This window comes from Clupea harengus, unplaced genomic scaffold (genome assembly GCF_900700415.2).
Source record: "Clupea harengus unplaced genomic scaffold, Ch_v2.0.2, whole genome shotgun sequence".
Taxonomy (NCBI): domain Eukaryota; kingdom Metazoa; phylum Chordata; class Actinopteri; order Clupeiformes; family Clupeidae; genus Clupea; species Clupea harengus.
Window position 1 is genome coordinate 126,137 of NW_024879595.1, and position 26,960 is coordinate 153,096.

The window sequence follows — 26,960 nt, forward strand, 5'->3', positions numbered from 1 at the left end:
GCATGAAAAGCAATAAGATTGGCTGATGCATGTGTTGCCTCTTGAAAAGTTGAAAATGTTTCAACTCTTGCCGCAAGCAACGCATGCAACAAAACGCAACGGAACCCAACGGAGCCACAATTCAGTTCTGCAATGGATGACGTCACCCCATTCAAAGTGAATGGGGATCCGTCAACCTTGACGGATCAACGCATTCCAACGCAATCGTGTAAGTGTGACGTGATTGAGCTATAGCTGAGGTGTAGGAGTCCAAAAGTGACGAAAGGGGGCGTGACCGGATCTCGGTTCAGCACAGACATGACAAATATACATTTAAGTAAAAGCAGTTCAGGTTATACAGAGAAACAACACCAGAGAGTAAAAATTCAAGTAATACAGAGAGTATACATTAAACAATACGCATAGACAAACATTTCAACAGTACTAAACAAAATTACAAAAACGAAAAGTAAAATGTACAAAACACAATTAGACTTGATAGCCCAAAAATTACTTGTGTATCTGTTCTAAAAAAATGACATCTTAATGACCTCTTCTATGTGGCGCTATTCTCTATCTTTCTCATGTCTAAAGGCAGCTTATTCCACCTCCACCTCACCCCTATAGAGAACAGTTCTTAACATATAGTTCTCTATATCTGGCTGCTCTGTTTTCTGCAACATGAAGTTTCTGTAGGTGTTTTCTGTTTTTGTTCATTCTCACCCAGCTTATTACATTTTGAAGATCAAGAATAAGATTTTCTCTCAGCTCCACTAACGTGTGTGAAGAGGTAAAAAGAGTAGACTCATCCACATACATGACTTCATCAGCACTTATAATAACAGATGGCAAATCATTTATAAAAATCAAAAACAAAAGTGGACCGAGGGAGCTCCCTCTTGGAACACCACAAGAAACAGTTTTGTTATCAGAGAGACTGCCATTGAGGTAGATGACCTAGTACCTAGTAGTCTCATTTAATAAGAAATTAAACCTGTTTTAAAGGGGCAGTGCAGTTTTTACTGGCATATAGTAGCGAAGTTGCTGAATTGCAACCAGCTGAATACCCTTCCCTGAACAAGAATGTGCAAGTACTACATGGCCATCAAATTATGCGAAAAGACCTCTAGAGCCCTCCTAAAACATAAGGAGTCATAGGTACAGGTAACAACTAATGAAAACATAATTATGAATACTATATTCAATTACTACAAATAGATGCCACTATAAACTACACACTGCACCTTTGTACTGAATATCACAAACTGAAAAGTTATATTTTTGGAACATATATTTGGGAACTTATATTTTAGTTTATGTATCATGTCTTCAGAATCACATTACAGTTGTAGGTCAATAATGTATTTGTGCTTGATGTTTCTATAAAAAGCTTCTTTTTGGGGAAATAAATAAAGGCATTTCTGTCAATAGTTATACTGCGTCTTACACTTCTGTAGCAGCTATCGGTTGGCAGCCTGTCCACCACTTCAAAGGCAAGAGTACAATGGGAGTTGTGAACACTCCAAAGATGTACACAATGATCCAATGGTTACGCTCGTCTGAGAAGAAAAAAATAAATGTTTAAGTGAGCTTTCTTTTGATAGATTGAACTTAGTTGTGAAATATAACAAAACACCTTAGTATGTTTTCATATAGAGAACTCAAACTGACACAGCTCAGCTGATGACACCTACCTCTGCATGGCACCTGCAAGCTGTTGCTCGTGTTTCGAAGGTTGTCGCTGACCGTGCAGCTGAAGTTTGCGGCACTGCCTGTTGGTAGGTATGCCCACAGGAAGGAGCTGTTACGGTCCAAGGAATGGGATTTAAAGAGCACGGAAGAATCCCCCAGATAAGCCCATGTGAAGTTAAGTCCTGTCTGAGGCGACGTGCAGACCAGCTTTACCTCGCACTGACCATTTCCGTACTCGACTCCTTTGTTGCTTAGAGTCGGCTGAAACAGCTTTGCTGGATAGAACAAGAGGAAACACCATCAATCATGTTTAAATTGCATCCAGTGAATTTAGCCATGCCAGGGTATTTGGTTTAAGGTTGAACCATTTTAGACATTTTAGACAAAAACCTCCACACAACTTTTGCTGGGTGGACAATAGCTCAACAGGCCACCTACGGTTTAAAATCCCGCTGAACTGACGCCGACATATCTACAACCATTTGATAGGATACATATCCACATCAGGAAATTTCAAAAAAATGGTTCAATATGGTTTGCTGTGGTATCAAACACACTCACACACTCTCACAAACACTCACACACACACACACACACACACACCCCACCATACCATCACGACCAATCATCATGAATTATGAATCATCATACCCCACACCTTCTCTCCTTAATCGTTTGTAACAGTAAAAAAGTAATTTCCGTTCCCTTCATGTTCCCCACTATGACAGCAGTGTGGGAGATCAAATAAAACAATTGCAGTACAAGTAGCTGAACCGTGCGTACACACAGAAACCCACAAGGGAACATTCTTACGTCACGTTAACACTCTTAAAACCTTTTGTGTGTGACTGTAGGACTCAAATTGGCTTGTGTTCACTGCTTACACTGGTTCATGTAGGCAGCAGATAGGCCTGCTTTGGCTCGCTGACCTCTCACCCCTCACCCCTCACCCCTCACCCCTCACCCCTCACCTCTCACCTCTCACCTCTCACTGTGAGCTGAACGTCATGGTTTTGCTGCGGGCCGCTGACATCCATCAAAAGCACTGAATATAATTTGGCATCTCTTTTAACCACGTTTTTGATGTGCAGGTCACCGGTGGTGCGGTTAAGAGTAAGTCGACCCGTGTAACTCCAGAACAGGTCGGTTCTCAGGTCTCCCCCTTTGAAAGTAGCGATGAAAGTCTTGTTGTCGAATATGGACCACCGGATTCTGCTGAAATTCCATGTGGTGTTTCCTGTCGACTGTAGCGTGACCGTGTCCCCCTCGTATGCAGTGATCGGCACTGGCTCTGTATGTACAGCAGATAAAAAAAAAAAATATATATATATATATATATTAAAAATATACATTTATGACATGTGCTCTGTTTAATAATAACACTCTTTTTGGTCAGACATCATTTGGATGGTCCCCTACAGACTATCTACAGATGCCCAGATTTGAAACTGTCTGTTGAAACTAAAATGAATGGTTGCAGTTAGGGTCAGGGGTCAGACTTGATGAAGGTAATGTTCCGTGAACAATTAGTACGACTGAACTTGAATTTCAACAAAGCATCTCTAAAGTCTCTGTAGGTAGACTATCTATATAAAATGTTACCCTTTTTTTACCCTTTGTGTACACAGTCTAAAATACTCCCCACCAAACCCAACCCCCGACCCTACTTCCTACTCTCACCCCCTCTGGAAGACATTGTGGAAGATGCAATGATACGCTTTCCATGTAAAGACCTATTGATGGTCAGCCACATTTCTTTAGGCAAACTGAAATGTAGGCCCAAGCAAGTTATGGTTATGGTATTTAAGGTTAAGGTGTAAGCCAATGTAATGCAACATGCCAAAAATACTGCAGGCAATAATTCAATATGTGAAACCTCACCGTGCCATGGACAGGGAGCTTGTTACTGCCAAATGAGTTTGTGTACAATATGAGTCCTACACATCTTGGCTTCCACATTTTACGACAGCCTTGCAGATTACTAAGAAGGCAATCAGCCTGTTCAGAATGACTTGACCACATAATGTTTCAGAGGCAGAAAGTGAAGTACAGCCTCCTCTCGTGCTAAATGACTCATCCTCTACGATCACTTTGTTTTGTTCTTTACCTCCAAAGTCACATTAGAAACTTGGTGAGTTTAAGCATCCTCGTGTAAATAGCTTTGCTCCTAATTCAGTAGATAAATAGTATGGGATTTTCTTTAGTTGTTAAATAAAAAAATAAAAAAGTAAGACAAACGTTTTGTCACTCAATATTCCCAGTGAACTAATATCAAGAAGTTAGCATTGCAACAAGTAACACGAGCAATTCAGACAGTCCAACCAGATTGAATGGGCGGCTACAAGACCCCTATGATACTCCAGACAGTCCAACCAGATTGACTGAGTGGCTACAAGACCCCTATGATACTCCAGACAGTCCAACCAGATTGACTGAGCGGCTACAAGACTCCTATGATACTTCTTCTAGTGTTTGCTGGACAGTTTTAAAAGTCTTAAAATAACTAGCCAGCTCAGATGTGTGGTTATTCACCCTCTCACATAGTGGAGCATAGGCCATTGATAGCAAGTTTCCACCAGATTTGGTTTCAGTTATCCAGTAAATCCACTGAGCGAGGGATTGGCCCACCCAGCTTCTACTTACAGCACCTGGTCTTGCCAGGTGGTCTCCCATCCAAGTACTAACCAGGCACGGCACTGCACTGCTTCCGAGATCGTACGAGATCGGGTGTGCTCAGTGTGGTATGACTGTAAGTCTAGCTCAAATGTGGCTTGCCATAAACCGTTTACTTGCACACATGCGACACCCTTATTGCACACAGACTCAAACAGGGCAGTGACAGAGCCATTAGCTGTTATAATAAATAAGTCATAAAATAAATCATCTGTAGTCAGAGGTCTCTTTTGGAAAAGACGCATAACTCTTCACCGGCAGTAGACATTTTACTTGTTCCCCTTGACAGAGGACATGATAAGCCCAGAGCGCTAAGTCAATACAATACTGGAGGTATTATGCTGATACTATGTTGAAAAATTTAAGATTATGTTAAACAGACATTAACTTCTTACCTGAGTGACAATGAAGTGGTCCAAACATGAGGAGTAATGCTACAAACATCCCTATACCCGTAGACTCTGCAGTCTGACTCCGTTAGACCAAGACAGCGAGCGAGGTATGATGAGGCCGCCAACAAAGAGGAAGGAACAGCACACTTCCGTATGTTCAACCCCCCCCCCCTCACTCGTTACCATGTTTTGATGCTGTAAGCCTACTGTACACTGCATTCAGAAAGTATTCCGACACCCTCACTGTTTTCACATTTATTATTATTATTATTAAAAAAGAAAAAAATGACATATCATACTGACATAAGTATTGCAGATCCTCTCAAGCTCTGTCAGGTGGGATGGGGACTGTTGGTGGACGGCCATTTATAGTTCTCTCCGGAGACATTTGATTGGGTTTAAGTTAGATCACTCAGGGGCATTCAGAGAGTTGTCCTTAAGCCACTCCTGCGTGGTCTTGGCTGTGTGCGTAGGGTCATCGTCCTGTGGGAAGGTGAACCTTCAGTCCAGGCTGAGGACTGCAGCGCTCTGGACGAGGTTTCTCTGATATTCTTTGCTCCGTTCAGCTTTCCTTCAACCCTGACCAGTCGCCTAGTCCCCGACACAGAAAAACTGCATCACAGCACGATGCAACCACCACCATTCCAAGGCCCTTCTCCCCTGATTTCTCAGTTTGTCTGGGCGGCCAGCTCGAGGAAGAGTCTTGGTTGCTCTTAACTTCTTCCATTTCAGAATTATGGAGGTCACTGTGCTTTTGGGAACCTTCAATGCAGCAGACATGTTTGAAGCCTTCCCCAGATGTGTGTCTCGTCACAGTCCTGTCTCTATGCAGCAGACATGTTTGAAGCCTTCCCCAGATGTGTGTCTCCCCACAGTCCTGTCTCTATGCAGCAGACATGTCTGTAGCCTTCCCCAGATGTGTGTCTCGCAGCAGACATGTTTGTAGCCTTCCCCACAGTCCAGTCTCTGCGCTCTGTAGGCAGTTCCTTTAACCGCATGGCTTAGTTTGGGCTCTGATATGCATTGTCAGCTGTGAGACCTTATGTTGATAGGTGGGTGCCTTTCCAAATCATGTCTAATCAATTGAATTTACCATAGGTGGACTACCACAGGAGATGATCGACAGATGGTGGAGGCACTTCAGCTACATTTTAAGTGTCATAGCAAAGAGTTTGAATACTTATTTAAATTTGATATATTTTAGCTTTTCCTTTTTGGTAAATTTGCAACAAAAAAAAAGAATCCTGTTTTCACTTTGTCATTATGTTGTATTGAGTATAAACTACTGAGGGGAAAATGTATTTCACAAAAAGGCTGCAATGTAACAACATGTGAAAAGAGTGAAGGGGTCTACATACTTTCTGAATGCACTGTGTATTTGATGAGAATTCTCTCCCTCTTTCTGTCCCCGTATGTGGAAGCATGCATTCATGTGGCTGCTGTTCGGATCTGCCGCTGGTGTGAGATTAGTTGCTCGGAAACAGTGTTGTGATGCCATAATCCAGCAGGAACACAACTCAGGGACAGCCAACTGTTTCCTTGAGATGTGAGAAAGAGAGAGATATAGCAAATGTGTGTGTGAGATAGAGAGAGAGAGTGAGAGAGAGAGAGAGAAAGAAAGAGAGAATGTGTGTGTGTGTGTGAGAGACAGCATGTGAGTGTGTGTGAGCAAGAGAGAGAATGTGTGTGTGTGTGTGTGTGTGGGTGAGTGAGTGAGTGTGTGTGTGAGTGAGTGAGTGAGTGAGAGAGAGCGTGTGTGTGTGTGTGTGTGTGTGTGTGTGTGAGTGAGTGAGTGAAAGAGATATGTATTAGCAGGGGCTGCCTGGCCAAGACTGACAAAGAGTTTTATGGCCTCAGAAATGTTTTGTTTTATTTGTCTTTTCTTACACTAATGTGAGCACTTTGCCCTTGTTTAGTGTCCGAGAAGAGAAACTAAATTCATCCCTGGAATTTGTCATATGATTGTCTGTCAGTAAGTATCACTATGCATCATCAAAGTACGTCACAACTGCTCATTCTTGCTTGGACCATGTGAAGGAAGCAGCGTGTGTGTGTGGGCGTGTGTGTGGGCGTGTGTGTGTATGTGTGGTGTGTGTATGTGTGTTAGTGTGTGTGTGTGTGTGTGTGTGTGTGTGTGTGGGTGGAAAGAGCACTACGTGATCAAGAGGCCACCCCACGTGAGCAGACTTCACACAACCTCAAACCCACACACTGAACTGAAACTCTATGGGGAAGTTCTGTTCTCGTCACGGTAAAACAGGCAGCCCTCGGCCAGAGTTCTGTTCTCTCGTCACGGTAAAAACAGGCCCGAACCCTAACCCTCGGCTAGAGTTAAATGGACTTCTTTCACTTCAGTAAACTAATTGGGATTTTTAGTTTAGTCAGAAGAGTATTGAGACACATGAAAACTATACACCGTACCAACTGTCAGTGAATCAGTCCAGGACTCGTTGACTCAATGTGTTACTATGCAGCAAATCCTTTGGTGTGAAACGTTCTAGGTGTTGCCTTGCGCACTTTGAGACTTCTATATTACTGTGAACAGAACATCCCCAATCTTCAAAACTATACAAACTCTACACGTGTTAAAGTGTAAATAAGTACATTACATTTCAGGTAATTCTTTCAGTTTTGTAATCCTTGAAAGACATGTTATGTGTACTGACAGTATATTCACAGACAGTGCCATGTTGCCACATACAGCCTACATACATACACACGTCCCCCAGACCACAGCTCCAGCATGTGTCCTACAGCCTACATACATACACACACGTCCCCTCCGACCACAGCCTACATACGTACACACACGTCCCCCCAGACCACAGCCCCTGCATGTCTCCTGCACCTGGTGACTTATCTTACAATGCACTCTCTACTATAGCATAGTATAGTATAGTATAACTCCACCTAGACAGTGTGCCATGCTGCCACCATAATGCACTCTCTAGTATAGCACCATAACTCCACCTAGCACGTACAAATCATTAGTTTGTTTGTGTTGTTGGGTCTATTGGCCTACCTCTTGTATAGCACATGTAGCGGATAGCTGTGGCTAATGTTTGAGTGGATGGGTTCACTGACAGCAAGTCTCCTCCCATCCCCCACATGCAAGGGACGTGTTAAAACAAACGTACTCTTGGGGATGTTGACAAGATCACTGCGGGCAAGAAAAGTAGTCTCACTAGTTCCTTGTAAAGAGGATGTTAACATATTATCAGGCATCAGTAACCAGTGACTTGCCATCGTTAAAGAGGACATAGACATGGAGTCAGTCACAGCCTCTGTTTGAGATCAACTTAATTTATATGCGAGGTGAAAAAAATCCACCATGCTTCGAACTGTTTAGAGAGGATTTTCCTTAACAAAAAAAAAAAAAATGTTTATGATTATTTTTTTTTTTTAACCAGTCTGTGCAACTTCTACACTCATGAAATTAATGTTCCATCAATAGCTTTGTGCGTTTCAGCGTGTCCAGTTCATACTTGCTGCTTTGGGCTGTGGCTCACCGTGACTACTGAAGTGGGTCAGTTTCGGTTTTGGATGAACTCGAATTGAACCCGCTGACAGCCCTCACAGTCAACATGTGCATATGTCGAGTCGTGTGCATGGGTCCAGACCACAGCCTGACCTAGTCACTGCTGATGCCATTAAAACCACCCACATACAACCATACAACATACTCTTATCTCAGCTAAATTCCACCAAACATAAATGAAAGTCTTACCTTAAGCATATACAGTACATATACTATGCTTATGTAGTATGATAGTTTGCTTCCCCTTTGCTTTGATGTCTATGACTGAGTGTGAGAGTGTGTGAGAGTGAGAGAGAGAAAAACACACCTCTGTCTCTTTTCCACATCTGAAAAATTTACAGAATTACATTTCGGATCCCTTCAGAATGTAGACACAAGAGGACTGAAATCTCACCCAGGACTGAACACTGGCAGATCGAATCTGACCCCACTAACCCACAAGAGGAGAGCAGAAAGTAGAGAGGCACATAAGATGAGAATCATTTATTAAAAAGGCAGTACTTAACAGTTTTTAGTTCTAAAATTATCAAATGATAAAAAAAGAAATTCCTCACACAATAAAAAGAAAATCTACAAATCTCTTTACAACACACCATGTTTTTGTACTTTAAAGAAATAAAAGATGTTAAAGGCTTAGCTTCATTTTAAGACATCAGATTGATAAAAATGAGGCAACAAATACAAAAAAATACAAAACTTCATCAACTAGGCGCATGCACCGGCTCTACGAATGAAATTGCAATTTCGTTTTTATTTTCCGCACAAGATTACGTTTCCAATGTTCAGTTTTCAAAACACTACTTTAACTGTATAAAAACCGCTCCAGCCTCATAAGTATAAAAACAAAATAAAAATTCCAAAGGTTATGTACAACAGGAAGAGAGTGAGGGAGAAGGGGGGGGGGGGGACTACAGTGTCTCAGAGCTGCCACACAGTGCATACGCGCGTATCTCTCTGCCAATCTGCTCAAGAGGGAAGAGGAAGCCAAGGCAACGGTTCTTGGTTCCTGTGAACTTTAAGGCAAAAATGCACAGCTGCAGTGCGTACAGAAAACAAACAAACAAACACGAACAAATTCTTCGGGCCGCTACAAATGTTTTGATCACAGAGCCCCCTCCCACCTCAGCTGGAGACGACATAGCCAATGCATCATGGAGGTGCGTGTGTGTGTGTGTGTTGCATAAGTGTGTCTGTGTGTGTGTGCGTGTGTGTGTGTGTGCCATAAGTGTGTGTGTGTGAGTGGGCGTGTGTGTTGCATAAGTGTGCGAGGGGTGTGTGTGTGTGTGGCATTGTCAGGGCAGTGCAGATGACACGACGACCACAAAGGAGAAGTTTTGGCACTCCCGAAAACCCAACCAACAATGACTCACACGCGCTCATACACACACATGACAATAAGGCTAGATGGAGCAGTCATTCCGTTTGCTTGTTGCAACACATAGGAGATACAAAGGGATAGAAACGTTAACACAAACACAGACTCAGGCCATTTAGTTCTGCTTTCTGACCGTCTACATTTGACGTCTGCCTAATCTCTCACTCTTTCACAACAAGTTCCTACACAGTGCATAGTGTGTCATTGCCTGGTAGAAAAGGAGGAACCATGTTCAGCGCTATCGCTTCTGAGAATCCACACTATTCATTTACAGGCAAGGAGAGGAGGGAAAAAAAAAACGGAAAAACAGCTGATAAAACTTTTTTCCCACCATCAGTTAGCAAAGATATTAGAAAACCGTCAACACATACAGAACAAGTAGTACAGACGAAACGCTGCAAGACATTCGAGCCTCGCTCCACAGCGAAGAACAGGGGGAGGGCTTGGACACACAACCATGACAGCCATCTTGGTCACCGTGACAACTAGCGAGACACAGCCCCGACGGACTGATGATATTTAGCGCTTCTTAGTGTTCAATGATTGTTCGAACTCCATAGATTTATTCAAAACATACAAAATAAAGAGAGGTGCAGAAACTATTAAAATAAAATCAAAACAGCCAGAAGACAATTCACAATGCAGGGGTGACCTGAGGCCATTTTTCTATCCTGATGAAGTGTGATGGACAGAGCGTAGGCCTTTACAAAGTGTTTTAGTTTTCTTTTTTTTTTTAAACAGCATTCACAGTTTCCAGGTAGTGTGAAGGAGAGGTGTGATGGACCTCCAGCCTGGTCCCACTAGTGTCATGTCACACTAGCTTCTGGGGAATGATCAACAGTGAGGCGATGGGTCTGCTCAGAAATCAAGCAGGACCCCTCAGAAAAATTTGTTTTGTTTTTTTGTTTCTTTTTGTTGTTTTGTGTTTGTTTGCTCCGTGTTGTTTTAGTGTTGGAATGACGTCGGCCATTGAAGAAGAAATGCACTTAAACCCTTCAGTCTTTGCATCGTCTGGAGAAGGTAAGATCTGAAGACACTAAGGACCCCCAAATATGAGCTGATGGGGGATTCTCTTAAAAACTGAACTTTGAACCCTGAAAAGGGGAAAGTAACTGGAAGAAAAAAAAGAAGAAATGAAAATCTATGAGAAATGCTGTGATGTTAAACTGGAGCTGCGGAGTGGTTCTATCCCTCTATTTCCACTCAGGTTTCCTTCCTTCTCTCCGTTTCTTCACACCACCTTCTCCTTCTCCTTCTCCTTCTCCTCCTCCTTTCCATCCCTCTATCCCCCCCTCAATCCTGTGACGATCTTCTCCTCTCACACCGAGGTCTCAGACTGCAGTCGCATCACAAACTTGTGGCTCTTGGGGTCGATGAACTCCTCTCCCAGGTTCAAGAAGGGGAGGGCCGTCACCGTGACGACCAGGGCAAAGTCGAGGCGGCGCAGGGAGAAGACCTGGCCCTGGCGCAGGGCCGAGGTCACAGGCTCCTCGCTGACGAGCGTCCACTGGCGCCCTCTGCCGTTTTCACGCTGGTACTGCAGGGTGGGGCCTGTGTTGAGGTAACGTTCCAGGAAAGCCTGAGGAAAGGACAGAAATGGACAAAGAGAGAGAGAATTAAGTGGACAGGTACATATTACTTTCTACTTTAATAATACTTATAATTCCATGATAATCGGTAATTTAAAAGTTAATTTGAAAAGATAATTTGAAAAGAAAACTCAGCATGAGACAGGTTGGCATACAACATGGGTATCGTGCGCACACACACGCATACACCCAAGATGTACGCCAACCTCTCATGCGGAGTCCTCTTGAAATTATCTTATGCATGCGCGCGTGTGTGTGTGTGTGTGTGTGTATGTATGTATCCTAGGGTGATTTTCAATCTGATGCTGTTGGTCAATGATGGTTCTTGATGACTCATAATGCTACTGCTACCACTGTGTATAGCTATGTATGTGCAACCACCCCTCAAATTAGCCAGTTCATGTCAGAACACACTCTGCCTATTTACCTCTGTCTCAACAAAGTGGTGTGACTTTCTAAAACAAAATGCTGGCACTGCCCTTTCAATTCCTCTTCAGACGTCTTACACAACTGCTGTCTATTTTGGGGACCCATTTCCAGTACCACTGACTTGCCCATGGAGGTATTACCATATTTTGCAGGCTATAAACCGCACTGTATATAAACCACACTACAATATTTTATGCCATTTTTTTTACTAAACTAAATGCCATGTAGTTGTGATGCTAGCCATTTAAAAGTTGCATGGGATGGGCATTTCAAGCAAAAATGCTAAATCCTCTCCTTGCACGTATATACACACACACACACATTCCCAGTCACAGTGAAAATCATGCATTTAACCGTTTATAAAGTTATATAGAATAGAGCTAGCTAGCTAAAGGAAACTTGAATAACCTATAACCGTTTATAGGGCAGAGTGACATTTGATGGCTAATTATCTAAGATCTGAGTGGGTGAGCTGTAGACTATTCCTAGACTGACTAGAAAAGTTTACGGCCACTAATTACACTGGTAATGTGTCCGTACGTTGACAATTAATATGAGTAGTGTGCATTTGTATGTGCGACGAATATGAGGTACCAAGTATAAATAAGAGTAGAGTGTGTATGTTTGAAGAGTAATTGCAGGGTTTGGGGTTTGTGTGTTTGTGTGTGTGTGTGTGTGTGAGTAGGAAACGTATGTGAGGCTTGATTGTGGTGTGTCTCTGTGTGTGTGTCCCTGTGTGTGTGTCCCTGTGTGTGTGTCCCTGTGTGTGTGTCCCTGTCTGTGTGTCCCTGTCTGTGTGTCCCTGTCTGTGTGTCCCTGTCTGTGTGTCCCTGTCTGTGTGTCCCTGTCTGTGTGTCCCTGTGTGTGTGTCTCTGTGTGTTAGCCTACCTGGGGCGTCATGTTGTGGGTGATGCAGGTGTGTCTGTCTGTCTGTGTCTGTCTGTCTGTGTCTGTCTGTCTGTCTGTGTCTGTCTGTCTGTCTGTCTGTCTGTGTCTGTCTGTCTGTCTGTCTGTCTGTGTCTGTGTGTCTGTCTGTCTGTCTGTCTGTGTCTGTCTGTCTCTCTGTGTGTGTGTGTCTCTCTGTGTGTGTGTGTCTCTCTGTGTGTGTGTGTGTCTCTCTGTGTGTGTGTGTGTCTCTCTGTGTGTGTGTGTGTCTCTCTCTCTGTGTGTGTGTCTCTCTCTCTGTGTGTGTGTCTCTCTCTCTGTGTGTGTGTGTCTCTCTCTGTGTGTGTGTGTCTCTCTCTGTGTGTGTCTGTGTCTCTCTCTGTGTGTGTCTGTGTGTCTGTCTGTGTGTGTCTGTGTGTCTGTCTGTGTGTCTCTCTGTGTGTCTGTGTGTCTCTCTGTGTGTCTGTGTGTCTCTCTGTGTGTCTGTGTGTCTCTCTGTGTGTCTGTGTGTCTCTCTGTGTGTCTGTGTGTCTCTCTGTGTGTCTGTGTGTCTCTCTGTGTGTCTGTGTGTCTCTCTGTGTGTCTGTGTGTCTCTCTGTGTGTCTGTGTGTGTGTCTGTGTGTCTCTCTGTGTGTCTGTGTGTCTCTCTGTGTGTCTGTGTGTCTCTCTGTGTGTCTGTGTGTCTGTGTGTCTCTCTGTGTGTCTGTGTGTCTCTCTGTGTGTCTGTGTGTCTCTCTGTGTGTCTGTCTGTGTGTCTGTGTGTCTCTCTGTGTGTCTGTGTGTCTCTCTGTGTGTCTGTGTGTCTCTCTGTGTGTCTGTGTGTCTCTCTGTGTGTCTGTGTGTCTCTCTGTGTCTGTGTGTCTCTCTGTGTCTGTGTGTCTCTCTGTGTCTGTGTGTGTCTCTGTGTCTGTGTGTGTCTCTGTGTCTGTGTGTGTCTCTGTGTCTGTGTGTGTCTCTGTCTGTGTGTCTCTGTCTGTGTGTCTCTGTCTGTGTGTCTCTGTCTGTGTCTGTGTGTGTCTGTGTGTCTACCTTGGGCGTCATGTTGTGGGTGATGCAGAACTGCAGGTGTGCGATGATGCTCTCCATGCTGTGGTAGGGCTGCTGGCGCGTGGTTCGCAGGAACTTCTGCATGGCGCGGGCCATGGGCGCGAAGATGGCCTGCGCCGCCTCCCGCGGATCCATCACCTCGCGCGGGTGCTTGGGCGACGAGGCCGCCGGCTCGTCGTCCTGCAGTCGCTTGATGTGGGTGAACGCCTCCTCTACTGCCACCACCAGTCTGGGAGGAGGAAGTGCCACATAGATACATTACACATAATACATTCGAATAGTCAGAGGGCAATTGGGTTCATATTCATAGGATGACTGGGACTTGAGCAAGTGTTTTGTAGTGAACACAGGAACCCATTCTGTTCTGGTAATCAACACTGAACAGATATCAATGAGGAAATACATGACTTCCTTTGTAAGACCCTTATCAACCCAGAGTGGGCTATGTCCACATACAACAAAGCCACACTTCCTTTTAAAATACAATGATCCTAAACTGTGTGCTGTGAACTATGTACTAAATTTTAAGGTGGTATTCTAAATTGTATAGTGAAGTAGAAATGTATAATGCATCTATATGTATACAATGTGTGTGATGTAGAAATGTTCTGAATGGTATTTTGAAGTTGAAGAAGCTACCCTGCAGATACCCCAAGTGGTGCATTGACATTGAAACAGTTACCCTGCAGATACCCTAAGTGGTGCATTGACAGTGGAGCACCTACCCTACACAGTGTGCTGAAGTTGAAAAAGCTAAACCTTAATCATGTATTTAGGTCAACTGAAGGCTGAAGACACACTTTGCAGCTCTCTCTCTCTCTGTCTCTCATGCTCCTCCCACTCTTGCAGTTTTACACACCACCACAGCTGTCACACAAGCAGGTGCACACACGCACACACACACATCCTACCAAAACACACACACACGTGCTTTACCTAAACACACACACACACACGCTTTACCAAAACACACACACACGTGCTTTACCAAAACACACACACACGTGCTTTACCAAAACACATATACACACACACACAAACAAGAGTGTTCTACCAAAACACACACGGACGGGCCAACACACACCTGGCCTTGCGCTTGCGAACGCGACGCTCCATCTCGGCCTCCTCGTAGTAGTACTCATTGTGGGAGTTGTCCCGCCTCCGAGCAGCGGCCGCAATCATGGCCCTCGACTGGCCGGTTGAGTTATTGGTGCTGTTCTCTGTCGATCAATACAAGAACGACGTGATCAATGGCACGGACACGAGGGAATTACATGGGATTGATACTGCACTTTCACAAACAATGAAAGGGGAGTGGGTGACAAAGAGGTCAACGAGCAGAAAAAGGTCAGACAAAGGGAAAGATAGCAGAGAGAGAGAGAGAGAGAGAGAGAGAGAGAGAGAGAGAGAGAGAAATAGAAATAGAACTAAGAAGGAATTGAGAACGCTTGAGACAGAGCGAGAGTAAGAGATGCAGACGTCTGGGTAAATTAAGGAACAAAATAAATAAACTCTCACCTTCTCCAAGCGAGTAGACTTTGAAGCCAGACATCTTCTTTGAGAGGATGGACTTGGGCAGGTTGAGCAGCGCCGGGTTGTAGACGGGGAAGTCACTGTAGTACTGATCCAGGACCCACACAGCTGCACGCTGGATACTGCAAGCAAGCAAGCAACAGATGTTAATTGCCATCGTCATGCCTAATTGTTAATTGTAATATAGTCAGCCATCTTGTCAGCCATTGTCCTCAGCATCGACACTGTCCACACTGGTGTGAGCAGTTGTGACACTCAGCAAAAACAAACGGCCATTCTGCATTTCAAAAGACATCAATGTCCAAATAACCACAATCTACCAAAACACATCCCTCATTTTAAACATTTTATTTGAATAATTTGTAGGAGTTTAGAATTAGTTCTGTCCAGAAAAAAAAAAACAGCAATACCATTTTGTGTATACATAGGGGTATACAATATGTTATTGTTTAAAAAATGGAGAATTCCATACGAAAGTTACAGAGTTATGATCGTTGCTTCCACCTAGTGGCACAGTGGTGAAATGACAGTCAAATGACTCGACACATTAAGCAGCCCCTATGTGGGAGCTGCACTGCCAGATAGCAGAGGCCTAGCTTCATGGGTCTATAGAGCTGTACTAGTTACCATAAACTAATCATTTCAAGAGTTTGTGTGTGTTAAATTGAACCTGATCGCTGTGTAAAAGAAGCATAGGTTCAGTCAATTCATTGCTAAACTGGAAACAAGATCTACATTTACCACCACCTACCCTGAACATAAAATGTATCATGCAACAAAAATAAATGTATAATAAAATGTATAAAGTACCAAATGCAAGACTTTTTTTCTGCAATACATTTAAAAATTGAACCGTTTTCCTGTCATCATTTCATTGTTGATAATCACAATCTGCTGATTTGCAAGCATTCAAATATCCAACGTAACATTAGATCAAGAATGGAACTAAAGTTGTAACTGTCAGTGTTTGAGTCCAACTTATAATTAAGTTATGTGAGCTGATCAATGTTTTACATAAGTTATTGAATGTATTGCCAGCTACACACTCATATAAGCTACAAACAAACTAATTGATGTTTTATGTAAGCTAATTACGTGATTGCTGATTGATCATTTTATGTAAGCTATCTCATTGATCAGTAGAGTATTTCTCCTGCCAGTGAGAGGTTACTGGTAGTAAGGTTCAGCATTGCTGAGGTTTGAATGCAAGTCATCCCAGGGGACTAATCAAGAAAACCGACACCCTCCCCACACACACACACACACACACACACACACACACACAAGCATATCCAATGACAGCTCAACCTCAGGATAGACAAACAATGAGAATAAAGGTCTATGCCATGACCTGCCCTTTTCTTCGCTGTTCACACACACACACACACACACACACACCAGGAAATGTATATCAATTAACTCAGTGTCATATGAACCTATGGTAAAAAAGAACCCTTTCTTTGGCTAATTACATCATGTCTAATGACCTCAACAACTCCAAACTACCCCTGCACTCCTCTGCCCCAGTGATCCGTGCTCCTCGTCACCTGAGCAGGCATCCCAGTGATCTCGCCGTCTGCCTTCCTTCCGTCACCGCGGACACTCATCTGTGTTGGACGAGTGTCTGGCACTAACACTTTAACTCATCTGTGTTGGACGAGTGTCTGGCACTAACACTTTAACTTCATTTCTTCCCAAAATGCAGCCCCTGCATATTTTCTGAATCACCTGATGTGGCCGACGCTATTGTAAAGTATGACCCAGTTTTCCTCTCCGTGTCTTTCTCTATCTACCATCCACCACACGAACATATCTCTCTCTCTCTCTCACACACACACACACACACGAGCTGAAAAATAATGTAGCAGCTTGCCCCACTTAAACGTCCATCTAAAAAACACACATACGCCTCACATATTCACCCTATATTCACCCCATATTCAAGACAATCTCACTCAAGCCTCACGTTTCCCACACACACACACACACACACACACACACACATTCATGGCACACACAGCCATACACTACACATATTAATAGCCAACATACAGACACAGCAACAGATAAATGTTCCTAATATTGCTACCCTGCAGGCACCCATAGTCACCTAATGTGTCACATGTTCCCTTCAGCAGAGACAACATCAAATCACACACACACACTCAGACACTTACACACACACACACACACTCAGACACTTACACACACACACACACACACACACACACACACACACACACACACACACACACACACACACACACACACTCCCTTACCTGAAGTGTCCGACGTTGTAGAAGCGGCTGGCCCCGTCCGTGGTGCGCACCACCTTGAGGCAGAAGGCGGGCTGCAGCTGCCTGATCTCCAGCAGCACCAGCGCCAGGTACTGGATGAAGAGCAGCGCGTCCACCAGCGACGCCGCGTAGCCCACGATGCCCCGGTAGTCGCGCTCGCGCGGCTCCAGCACGCGCACGCCGTAGAAGAGCCAGTAGGACGCCACGAAGAGGAAGAGCAGCGCCATGAGCAGGCCGCGGAAGACGAAGAGGCGCGGCAGGTTGGCGCGGGGCTGGCGCAGGAAGAGCGCCCACGACGACAGCGCCAGCACCAGCAGCTTGAAGGCCAGCGAGACGTAGAGGCCCTCGCAGGGCACGCCGCACGGCTCCAGCTGCTCGCGCCACAGCAGCTGGGGCAGCAGGAGGAAGGCCAGCGGCGTGAGGAGGGCGAAGAGGCCCAGCGCGCCGCTCAGGGCCGGCGCGGCGAAGCGGCGGCACTCCAGGGGCGAGGAGTCTTCCAGCTCCTTGGAGGCGCGCGTCAGGTCCTCGTTGGAGACGCTGTGCTCGGACGTGCCGGTGACCACCGTGGTGGTCTCGCCCCAGTTGTCATCCTGATGGGAGAGAGAGGAGAAGAAGAAGGAGAAGGAGGAGAAGAGGAGAAAAAGAGTGTAGATGTAGGGAAGGAGAGAGACACACACAGACATGACATGAAGTAGGTGGAGAGGAGAGGGGGAGGGAGAAGGAGAGAGAGAGAAAGAAAGATTATACATAGACAGTCAGTCAGAGAAGCAGACAGAGAGTGAGAGACAGAGAGAGAGAGAGAGAGAGAGAGAGAGAGACATAGATGAAAGGAGAGATACACAGGCAGAGATGAAGTAGTTGGATAGGAGAGGGGGAGGGGAGAGGAGAGAGAGATGGATGTGAAGTGCATTGAGAACAGAAAGGGACAAAGTGAGAGGAATGGCATGATGGGGGTGTGAGAGTGTGTGTGTGTGTGTGTGTGTGTGTGTGTGTGTGTGTGTGTGTGTGTGTGTGTGTGTGTGGGGAGGGGGGAGAAAAAGCAGCAGATATTTTAAAAGAGCAGACAGAGAAAGTAAGAAGAGAGAGAGATAGAGAGAGGATAAGGAAAAGCATGGAGATAAGAGAGAAGAGTAGCAGCATTAGTGGTAAGAGAGCACACAGCAGCCAGAAAGAAGGAATACAGTAAAAGAGAGATGAAAGGGAAAGAGAGGAGTGGGGGAAGGGGGAAGAGAGAGAAAGGAAATAATTAATTAGCATTGCTCCAGGTCTTAACATTATCATGCTTATTACAAAAAACAGGCTTTTGAGCCAAGAAAAAAATCAACATAAAACAGAATTTTGTGTAACTGTAATGGGTATTACACGGTTTTTGATGGTAAAAGATCATCAGCATGTCTCTGGAAAAAGGCTGTTTTCTATTTAATTCTACATTATCATAATTACCGTCACCATCTCTTTATATGCTGGAACCATTTGTTATAACATTAAGATCATCAGCATTTCTCTAGAAAAAGGCTGTTTTTCCCTTTATTTCTGCATTAACATCATTACCATCTCTTTATATGCTGGTACCATTTCTGGACACCATACCACAGGGCTCTGTACATTTGACATCAAAGTCACTTGTTTTCATTGCATTGGCTCGGTAGTTCAATTTAAATGTGACCTCGGTGACTGTGCCACTGGTTGGACATGGGTGAGTTCATGATGTTGATGATTGATGTGATGTGATGTGTGAGCTGTACGGGTACTGGGGTACGGGTACTGGGGCGGTTCAAGGTTGCTTGTGTGAGGCCCAGTTCGGCCACTGAATTATGTTTCGCTGGAATGGAAGATGAACACCTGATGCCCCTGAGAATCCATAACAAATTACAACATGGAACACACACACACACACACACACTGCTGTGGCGCCAGCACGCAGGCATGTTCAGTCATGCTTTTAACGAGGCTTCGTTCTGGATTCCTCGAATGCCGTACCAAAAACACATGTACACACACACACAGACGATTCAGTGATTAAACTGAAACTCAGAAAGCCTCCCTTGAATGCAACATTAATCCGAGTGTCAGAGTCTCCACTGTGAGAGAGAGTCACCCAAGAGAGCCTTGGCCTGAGCATAAAGCCTTCACACAGGCAGGCAGCCATCGCTGCTCCCAGAGAGAGCCTTCACACAGGCAGGCAGCCATCGCTGCTCCCAGAGAGAGCCACTAAGATTAATGAAGTGGAGCAGGAGATTAATGATCTGTGCCGATATAAAAAGCCCTGTTCCTAAAAGAGAACGGGACGGAAGAAAGGAATGATCGAGAGAAGGCGGCGGCGGGAGGGCGAGAGGAGGGAGGGATGGCCGTGGAAGAGGAGATGAAGCGGGAGGGGGCGGGGCGCGTGAGGCAATAACGATTAAGGAGGTATAAAAAATGACTGACATTAGCAACACGGGCTAAAGCGTGCACTGTCTAATTAGGGGCGGAAAGAGATTTATAACTTTGGATGGGAAAACAGGACGAGGTAGGAGTGCAAGAGAGACCTCCAGGGGGGTTTCAAGCCTAATTTTGCCATCTCTTGTTCACCTTAGTAAGAGACGCGTCAGGTTGGACATTTTACGGACCAGAGTGCTTCTGGATTATGGTTGCAAAGACACTCATGCAATGGAAACAAGAAGAGAGAGAGAAGCACTGGTTTGTCTACTATTGTGTTTGTGTGTGTGTGTGTGTGTGTGTGTATGTGTGTGTCTCCGACTATCTAACACTGAGCTGTGTCTGAACTGGGCGCTCCATCTAGAACACTCCCAATCAAGGTCAGGCGTTTGATTGGATTATCACTCCCAGTCCAGTCCAGTCCAGGCCTTGGCGTGAGCACTCGCCTACGTGAGATCTTAAGTGTCCTTACCCGATCATCTCCGCGGGTCGACTCTGTGTCCAGCAGCGGCTCTCCTGGAGCCTGGATGGTGACGGATTTGTCACCGCGGCTACTGCCATCTCGGCTCTTCGAGCGATGTCGGTCCCTCCGATCCCTGAGACACACACACAAAGAGATCAGACATGCTAGTGTTCAAAAATATTAAATATATATATAAACCAGTGTGCGAGGATACGTCAGAAGTCACCTAGCAATTGCAAAACGAGTTGTTACCCGACATATTCATTTGTATGTGTGTGCATTTGTGCTTCAATACTTAAACATTTATGCTCATTCGTGTGTGTGTGTATGTGAAGGTACACCTGCTCTTGTGTAGGTGATAGTCAAGCACTTGGAAGTGGGAGTTGTGTGTTTAATTGTATGTATGTAACACAAATGTAACACTTTCATTTGGGCATGCTTCTGTGCATATTTACACACACACACCTGTGTTTGCGGGAGCTCCGCGAGTGGGACGACTTGTAGGAGTAGCCCGAGTACTGCGACTCGTTGTCCATGTCTGAGGCTAGCGGGCGGGGTTTGTGGGGCCCTCCTCCCCCCGTGCCTCCTCCTGCTCCGCCCAGCTGACTCTTGCGCTCGCTCAGGGACTTAGACGAGAGGGCCAGTGGCAGTTTCAGTAACTCCACCTTACTCCTGAGAGAATCTATCTTGGAGGCTGACTGGCAGGAGAGGAGGAAGAGCTGAGGAGAGGAGAGGAGAAGTGTGGAGAGGAGAGGAGAGAAGAAGTGTGGAGTGGAGAGGAGAGGAGAGAAGTGTGGAGAGGAGAGGGAGAGCAGGGAGTGATTTGAGAGTGTGAATATGATCGATAGTGTGTGTGTGTGTGTGTGTGTGTGTGTGTGTGTGTGTGTGTGAGAGAGAGAGTCAGTGAGAGAGAGTGTCAGTGTGAGAGAGAGAGAGAGAGAAAGAGAGAGAGAGAGCGAGGTTTAACACTCTATAATGAAACCAATATTAAAATCTTTGCATTACTGCAAACAGCAAACCCATGAGATCCACATGTATAACATCCTCAGATAAACAGCCCATGTTCCAGACCCTTACTTCATATCTTAAAAAATATCAAAGAGGAAGATTAAATTGGACAAAACCTGCAAGATGCCAGTTCGTTCCTGCTAATTTAGTACATGCAGCATCACAGTTCAGATTCAGTTCAGTGACATTAACGCCCCAGTACATCTCAAATGACTCATTTAAATTCATTAGTAAGTAAGTTCAGATATGTTTCATCCGTCTCTTGGGATTGCTGGACAGAAAGATGCAAGAGAACAAGGAAGTAAATTAGGAGGTAATGGTTCTGCCTTGAGTGCAAGATCACAAGACTAATTTGATTCCCCTTCCAATCTCAACCTGAACATTTGTTTGATGGAGAATTGGAGATGCACATATTGTGTGTGGAGATCACCAAATGTGTTTTACAATAATTGTCGCCAAAACATAATATGGTGAAATCACATTATGTAGTCAAATGAATACGGTTTGAATACCGATGACTAATAACGTACTCACACGGATCCCAATGGCATTTCTCTTTGTGATTTACACCCCCCCATTTAATTGTACAACAATCCTCAAACTTTATGGATTAAGAGCCAGCTGGAACTCTTTCAGTGGGGGACCATCTCCAATTTATCCCAATCACCTCCTCACACACAAACACATGCTCCAAGGCTCTCTCTTAAACGCACACACACACACACACACACACACACACACACACACACACACACACACACACACACATTCCCCTAGCATGCCCCGTGGTCTCCGGGGTAACCGAGCTTGTCTGTTACTATAGGGATGAAAAGAGGGTATAGGAGATGGGAAAGGGGTGGGCCATGTTTCCATGGTGACCCGACCTTTGACCGCTACACTTACGACAACTTTCCCCTTCCTCATTCAACCTAAATTCTGCAAGGATGTTGACATACGATCATGCGTATGCATTTGTCTAAGCATTGGTAATTATCCGAGAGAGCCTAAACACTTCCATTTAAAAAGGTGAAAAGATCATTGTGTGTGTGTGTGTGTGTGTTTATACATCTAGCATTTCAGTAAAAAAAAAGTATTTGAGAGAGAGAGAGAGAGAGAGAGAGAGAGAGAGAGAGACTTATTTCTCCCTCATTTTTGCAAGTGTCCACGTGCATATCTGGTGGTCTTGGGCTGGCCTGAGATCCTGCTTCTTGTCAACAGGACAAAACAACTCTTAATTCAATCACCCACTAATAAGAGGCCACCACTTCTCCTTTTTTTCCTGAGTCTCTTTCTCATCTCTTCAAATGTCTCTCTCTTTCTCTCCCTCTCTCTCTAAATGAGTTTCATGTGAGCGCTGGGAATTGGTTTTCTGGTAGAGCCGACAAAGAGACCAAATAAGCCCCTTGCACCACCTCTAGTTGGTATTGACAACCCTACTGCTCAACTCCTCTCCATCTCTGAATCAGACATTATGCTGTTCCTTACTTCAGTTATTGCCGTTGTCACTATAGCATCCGGCTGGGAGGCTAGCTGCGGCTGCTCTGATACGTCTCCTGGCACAGCTGAGAATTCTGCACTGGTGACATTAATGACATCACTGCACTAGAACCCTGGGTGGCACTAGGGACCGTCAGGGGTCACAATGGGTGGCAAACCGCCGCGGCCTAACCAAAGGTTACTACATTTGGACAAGAGGGGGAAAAACACCGCAGTGACAGCTGAACAAAGCTGTGGTTTCACAAATAGTAAAAATGATGGGGTGGGGGTTGGGAGCAGTTCTTGTATGTCCTAAAAACCCCAGAGTAAAAACCTCAGTGTCACAAACATCATTTCATATGTGCGTAACATTTGGAAAGCGCTTAGTGAGCTGCATAATGCTGTGTGTCTAGGTGTGGCGGCTTGAAGGATTTGTATGTTCCGTTGCTGCTGATCCCAGGTGTGTCTTACAGAGCTAATATAGTGTTACCTATTATTCTATGTCTTCTCTGACCCATTTGGCTGGACAACACAATCAAATATCCAACACCCCCACACAGGAGGTGTCTAGAGTGTCCGAGGAGATTAATATATTTGGTTGGGTTTTCTTTCCTTCAATTATGCTATTCTTCAAGAAGTCTGGTCAGAGTTACAAGAAAACTAATTAATTTAACACTGGGACAACGGGTTTTAGTTGCCACACTGCAATGCATATCCTTTGCTTATTATGGCATATAGTATAGGCCAGTCCAATAAACTACATAGAAACTGGGTTAGGTCTACATCATAAGATACGTTGCGTTTCTTTAAATGTGTGACTAGTAAATTATTTTATCTTTGTCGTTCCAAAACAGTTACCAAAGCCTCAGCAGAACAGTAGCAGCGCTACACTTGTTATCCATGGACGATCATCATTCCAGTGAAAATCGAGCCCGAGGCTTCAAGGCCTTTACTTGGCTGACACAGTAACCCTAATCCCACTCGCCCACATTATAACAGCAGGCTACAGGAATAGCAACCTAGAGTACAGTAAAAGTGAAGCGACCGATTTGTATTAAGTTTTCCCTCATAACCTACAGTTATTCTGACAGCCATGGGAAGACACAAATGTTAAGTCGCCCATCGTAACTTGGTCATTTTGTTACAAAGTATCGTTGGTCGGGCACGCTTGTTCTCGGCGCTTCATTTGCAAGCGACTGTCCCTAAATCAACATGAGAAGCAACAACTCTGGCAATACGTATGAATGGGACAATGGCCTACAAAATACATAATGTTTGCAGACTGCCACTTCCTGATCTATAGTTTAACAAAGGGAGTATATTACAATTGAGTTATAGAACAAGACAGGGTGGGGATATTAGTCTAAAGGTGGATCATTAGGCTATAGAGCAACGCGCTATGGGAGGACATTTGCTAATACATGGCTTGGTTTTTATCTTCAATCCTACGTCAGTACTTCACTAAATTTGGCGTGATTTTATTTACAATCAGTTCAAACGCCATCGAGCCAATCAGTGCCACCAGATCGCAGATGATGCATAATTGTAGTCATTTGAAACGGTGTTCTAGGAAGGAAAATATCTTCATCGTACATAATTACTACATACCAATCTCAAGTTGTGGGTCTCGTATAACACATAACACTACTTAAGTATTCTGTATTCCATGCACTTGGTGAAACAGACAATTAATACGAATAAAACGCACTTACCCCTTCCCCAAGTCTTTAGTCAATTGAGGGAGAGTGCTGTTGCCACACAAAGAGGTGATCCTAGCACAACTGTTGTGGCAAAAAAGGGTTGAGGGGGGAAAAATCTTTCTTTGGGAATTCGCTCGGTCGGGTTAATAGAAGCGTTGTAATTTTCAGTCGTTGCGCGTTTACATCAAACCACATGCGCAATATCTCCCAGATTCATCTACACAATACAAAGGCCATAGTACGCATCCCAGTCTCGGTGTCCGCAGCGGTAGCCCTGCTGCGTGTGTGAATACGATCATTCATCACCCAAATGCCTGCGAGACAGCGAACCACTTTGCCGGTGAACAAAAAAAATCGCTGGAAACGTGTTTTGGAGAGCACTTCAGTGCGTTGAGATTATAGCCACCTGGATTAATGCCACAAGCAGTAATACCGACAGAGTTTATGATGTTAGTCCTTCGTTAATGGCCGCAACAATAAGTAGTATGTCTTTGCATATTCCTATTGATTCTTCCTCAAACTCGCTTGCTGAGGAGAAAGCGCAAAAATCCAAGGAAGCGCACAACTTTCCAAACAGAGCAATTACGCGATCCAAACTTCTGATTCTCGTCGACCAAATGGAGTCGGTTACCCCTCTATTATCATACAAACTCACATATTTCCGTCTCTGCTTCATTCAAACACAGGCAACAGCACCTCCCAGCCCCCGATCAATGGCCCCTTCCTCCCCCACGCTTCTCGCAGTGCTCCGCCTCCAAAAACTCCTCACACTAACCCCCCTTCCCCTCCCTCCCCCAACTCTTTTCAGTCTCGTTGCTCGCCCTTTCACAATACTGATATTGATCTTCACTTTCTAAAGCCTTCCTCTGCAGAGCGTCTATTTTCCGCAGGCTTGTGTCCGAGTGGCTGAACAACACGGTGAGGCCAAACCAAAGCACATTCATCCGGATACCTACATGACCAGAGTTCAGTCTACATGCAGCTATTGCTTTTTGATGGTTAAAAGCGACGCGGACACACCCATCCAAAAAAAACAATTGAAGGCCGTTCTCTGGCATACACAAAGGCCGTGGCCGTTTTCTGCTCGTCTACCAAAAAGGCACGAAACCCGATACGAAGCTAGAATGGCTCATGATTAAGTACATCCTCTTTATTTCCGACTAGGATGTTAGATCAAAACACCACCTCACCTCGACACACGAATAAAAAGAGGTTTGGCAATATCGAATACACACGCACACTCTGAAATTAGTTTTAAGAGCCACTTAGCATACATTCAACAGCACGTTCCTAAAGGAATGTATTACTAAACTGCCCCTCCTTGACACAGGCCGAAAGTTACCGTCTCACTCTCGAAAGGGCACTCGCCTTTCAGTTACTCAATACAGGCCTAAGGTTTACATTTTGTGAATTAGGCCCTGGAGTAAGTTTCTCGATCTATCACTATATATTTGGAGTCTGTAACAAATAATAATAAATTAAACTTTTAAAAAGAAACTCAGGGACAATGACAGGATTTGAACACAATGTTACCGCTGCAGAAGTAGCTAAACTATGATAAAACCAAAAGGGACAGTGAAACTTTCAGAGGACCTAAGGTCTAGGTAGTCAAACCTAATGTTTGGATGCGATGATTAGATAGTTCACTTGTATGGGTATATGGAACATTTAAAGGTGACAACCTCTATGAACACAAGCCGAAGCCTGCAATGCAGCTGTACACTGCCTAGGAATGGCCACTAGCAAGGGAATGTCAGGTTCTTCCAGTGTTATATCAGCAGTAGACATGGCTACAACGCACATTTGTTCATTCTATCTTGACACATTTTTGTGCGTTTATGGGTGTTTGAGCAGTACACAGTCACTTTTCAAGAACAGCACACTTCAGTGTTTCACTCCGTATGTATGCTCTCTATCCCACAAGACCGTTCACTCACCACTCTTCACGCACATGGCATGGCTGACTCAACAAGTTGGTATAACACATCAGCAGAATGTCATTTGGAGCGGGCGATAAGCAGAGCACAAGTCCCTCTATCGGAGCGAGAGACGCCCCCTGACGCACACACGGTGGCGGTTTACCATGAGCGCCTCCACATCCATGTATTATTCACAGTCTGGCCTTCTGCCCAGGCCTCTATTGTACCATCAAAAGGTGAGATAGGAAAAAACTCCTGGCAGTAAATTATTCAGTGTTTTGTAGACACAGCAGGGCAGATATGTAGGGCTAAAGAAAGAGAATGCGGCAAATTAGCCAAGAAAAGGTTTAAGAAATGTAATTTGGTATTTAAAGGTTTAATTTGGAGGCTGGTTGTAATGTGGGCTGGTTGAAAATCATTAGCACGCTTAGGTTTCAATTATAGTCCCTTCTTCACTTGGCCTGACCAATCAGAACACAATATGGATTGAAATATGACACATGAGATTCTTTTTTTTTCCTGAAATATTTTTTTCTTCTTTTTTTAA

General features: G+C 44.6%; 2 protein-coding genes and 1 pseudogene across 4 annotated transcripts; all 3 read right to left on the reverse strand.

Annotated features, from left to right (window-relative positions):
- Positions 1-1,235: 1,235 nt before the first annotated feature.
- On the reverse strand, positions 1,236-5,382 carry si:cabz01074946.1 (SLAM family member 9). The gene is made up of 4 exons (XM_042704176.1): positions 4,740-5,382; positions 2,657-2,962; positions 1,674-1,946; positions 1,236-1,538 (listed from the first exon to the last, which is right to left on the reverse strand). Exons 1-4 carry the CDS (start codon positions 4,786-4,788, stop codon positions 1,423-1,425), a joined length of 744 nt encoding a protein of 247 aa, XP_042560110.1. The 5' UTR covers positions 4,789-5,382; the 3' UTR covers positions 1,236-1,422.
- LOC122129139 lies at positions 4,308-4,426 on the reverse strand (annotated as a pseudogene).
- A 3,360-nt stretch (positions 5,383-8,742) lies between the features above and the next one.
- On the reverse strand, positions 8,743-26,481 carry vangl2 (VANGL planar cell polarity protein 2). 3 transcript variants are annotated; one of them, XM_042704179.1, is made up of 8 exons: positions 26,432-26,481; positions 20,776-21,029; positions 20,320-20,443; positions 17,412-18,019; positions 15,118-15,254; positions 14,684-14,819; positions 13,582-13,828; positions 8,743-11,228 (listed from the first exon to the last, which is right to left on the reverse strand). In XM_042704179.1, exons 2-8 carry the CDS (start codon positions 20,844-20,846, stop codon positions 10,968-10,970), a joined length of 1,584 nt encoding a protein of 527 aa, XP_042560113.1. In that variant the 5' UTR covers positions 20,847-21,029; positions 26,432-26,481; the 3' UTR covers positions 8,743-10,967. The 3 variants fall into 3 exon arrangements, with proteins under 3 accessions (XP_042560113.1, XP_042560111.1, XP_042560112.1); XM_042704177.1 differs by lacking the exon at positions 26,432-26,481 and adding an exon at positions 25,150-25,626; XM_042704178.1 differs by lacking the exon at positions 26,432-26,481 and adding an exon at positions 24,507-25,618.
- Between the last annotated feature and the right edge of the window lie 479 nt (positions 26,482-26,960).

Bases quoted from the DNA above. Each gene is read 5' to 3' on its own strand.
- si:cabz01074946.1 (XM_042704176.1), bottom strand. From the start codon at position 4,788: ATGTTTGTAGCATTACTCCTCATGTTTGGACCACTTCATTGTCACTCA. The intron at 2,963-4,739 runs GTAAGAAGTTAA...CTGTACATACAG, and splicing joins ACCACTTCATTGTCACTCAG to AGCCAGTGCCGATCACTGCA. The intron at 1,947-2,656 runs GTGAGAGGTGAG...TGTTCTATCCAG, and splicing joins CGTTCAGCTCACAGTGAGAG to CAAAGCTGTTTCAGCCGACT.
- vangl2 (XM_042704177.1), bottom strand. From the start codon at position 25,170: ATGAAGCAGAGACGGAAATAT. The intron at 21,030-25,149 runs GTGAGTTTGTAT...TCCTCTCCTCAG, and splicing joins TGAAGCAGAGACGGAAATAT to CTCTTCCTCCTCTCCTGCCA. The intron at 20,444-20,775 runs GTGTGTGTGTGT...TGTGTGTCTCAG, and splicing joins CGGAGCTCCCGCAAACACAG to GGATCGGAGGGACCGACATC.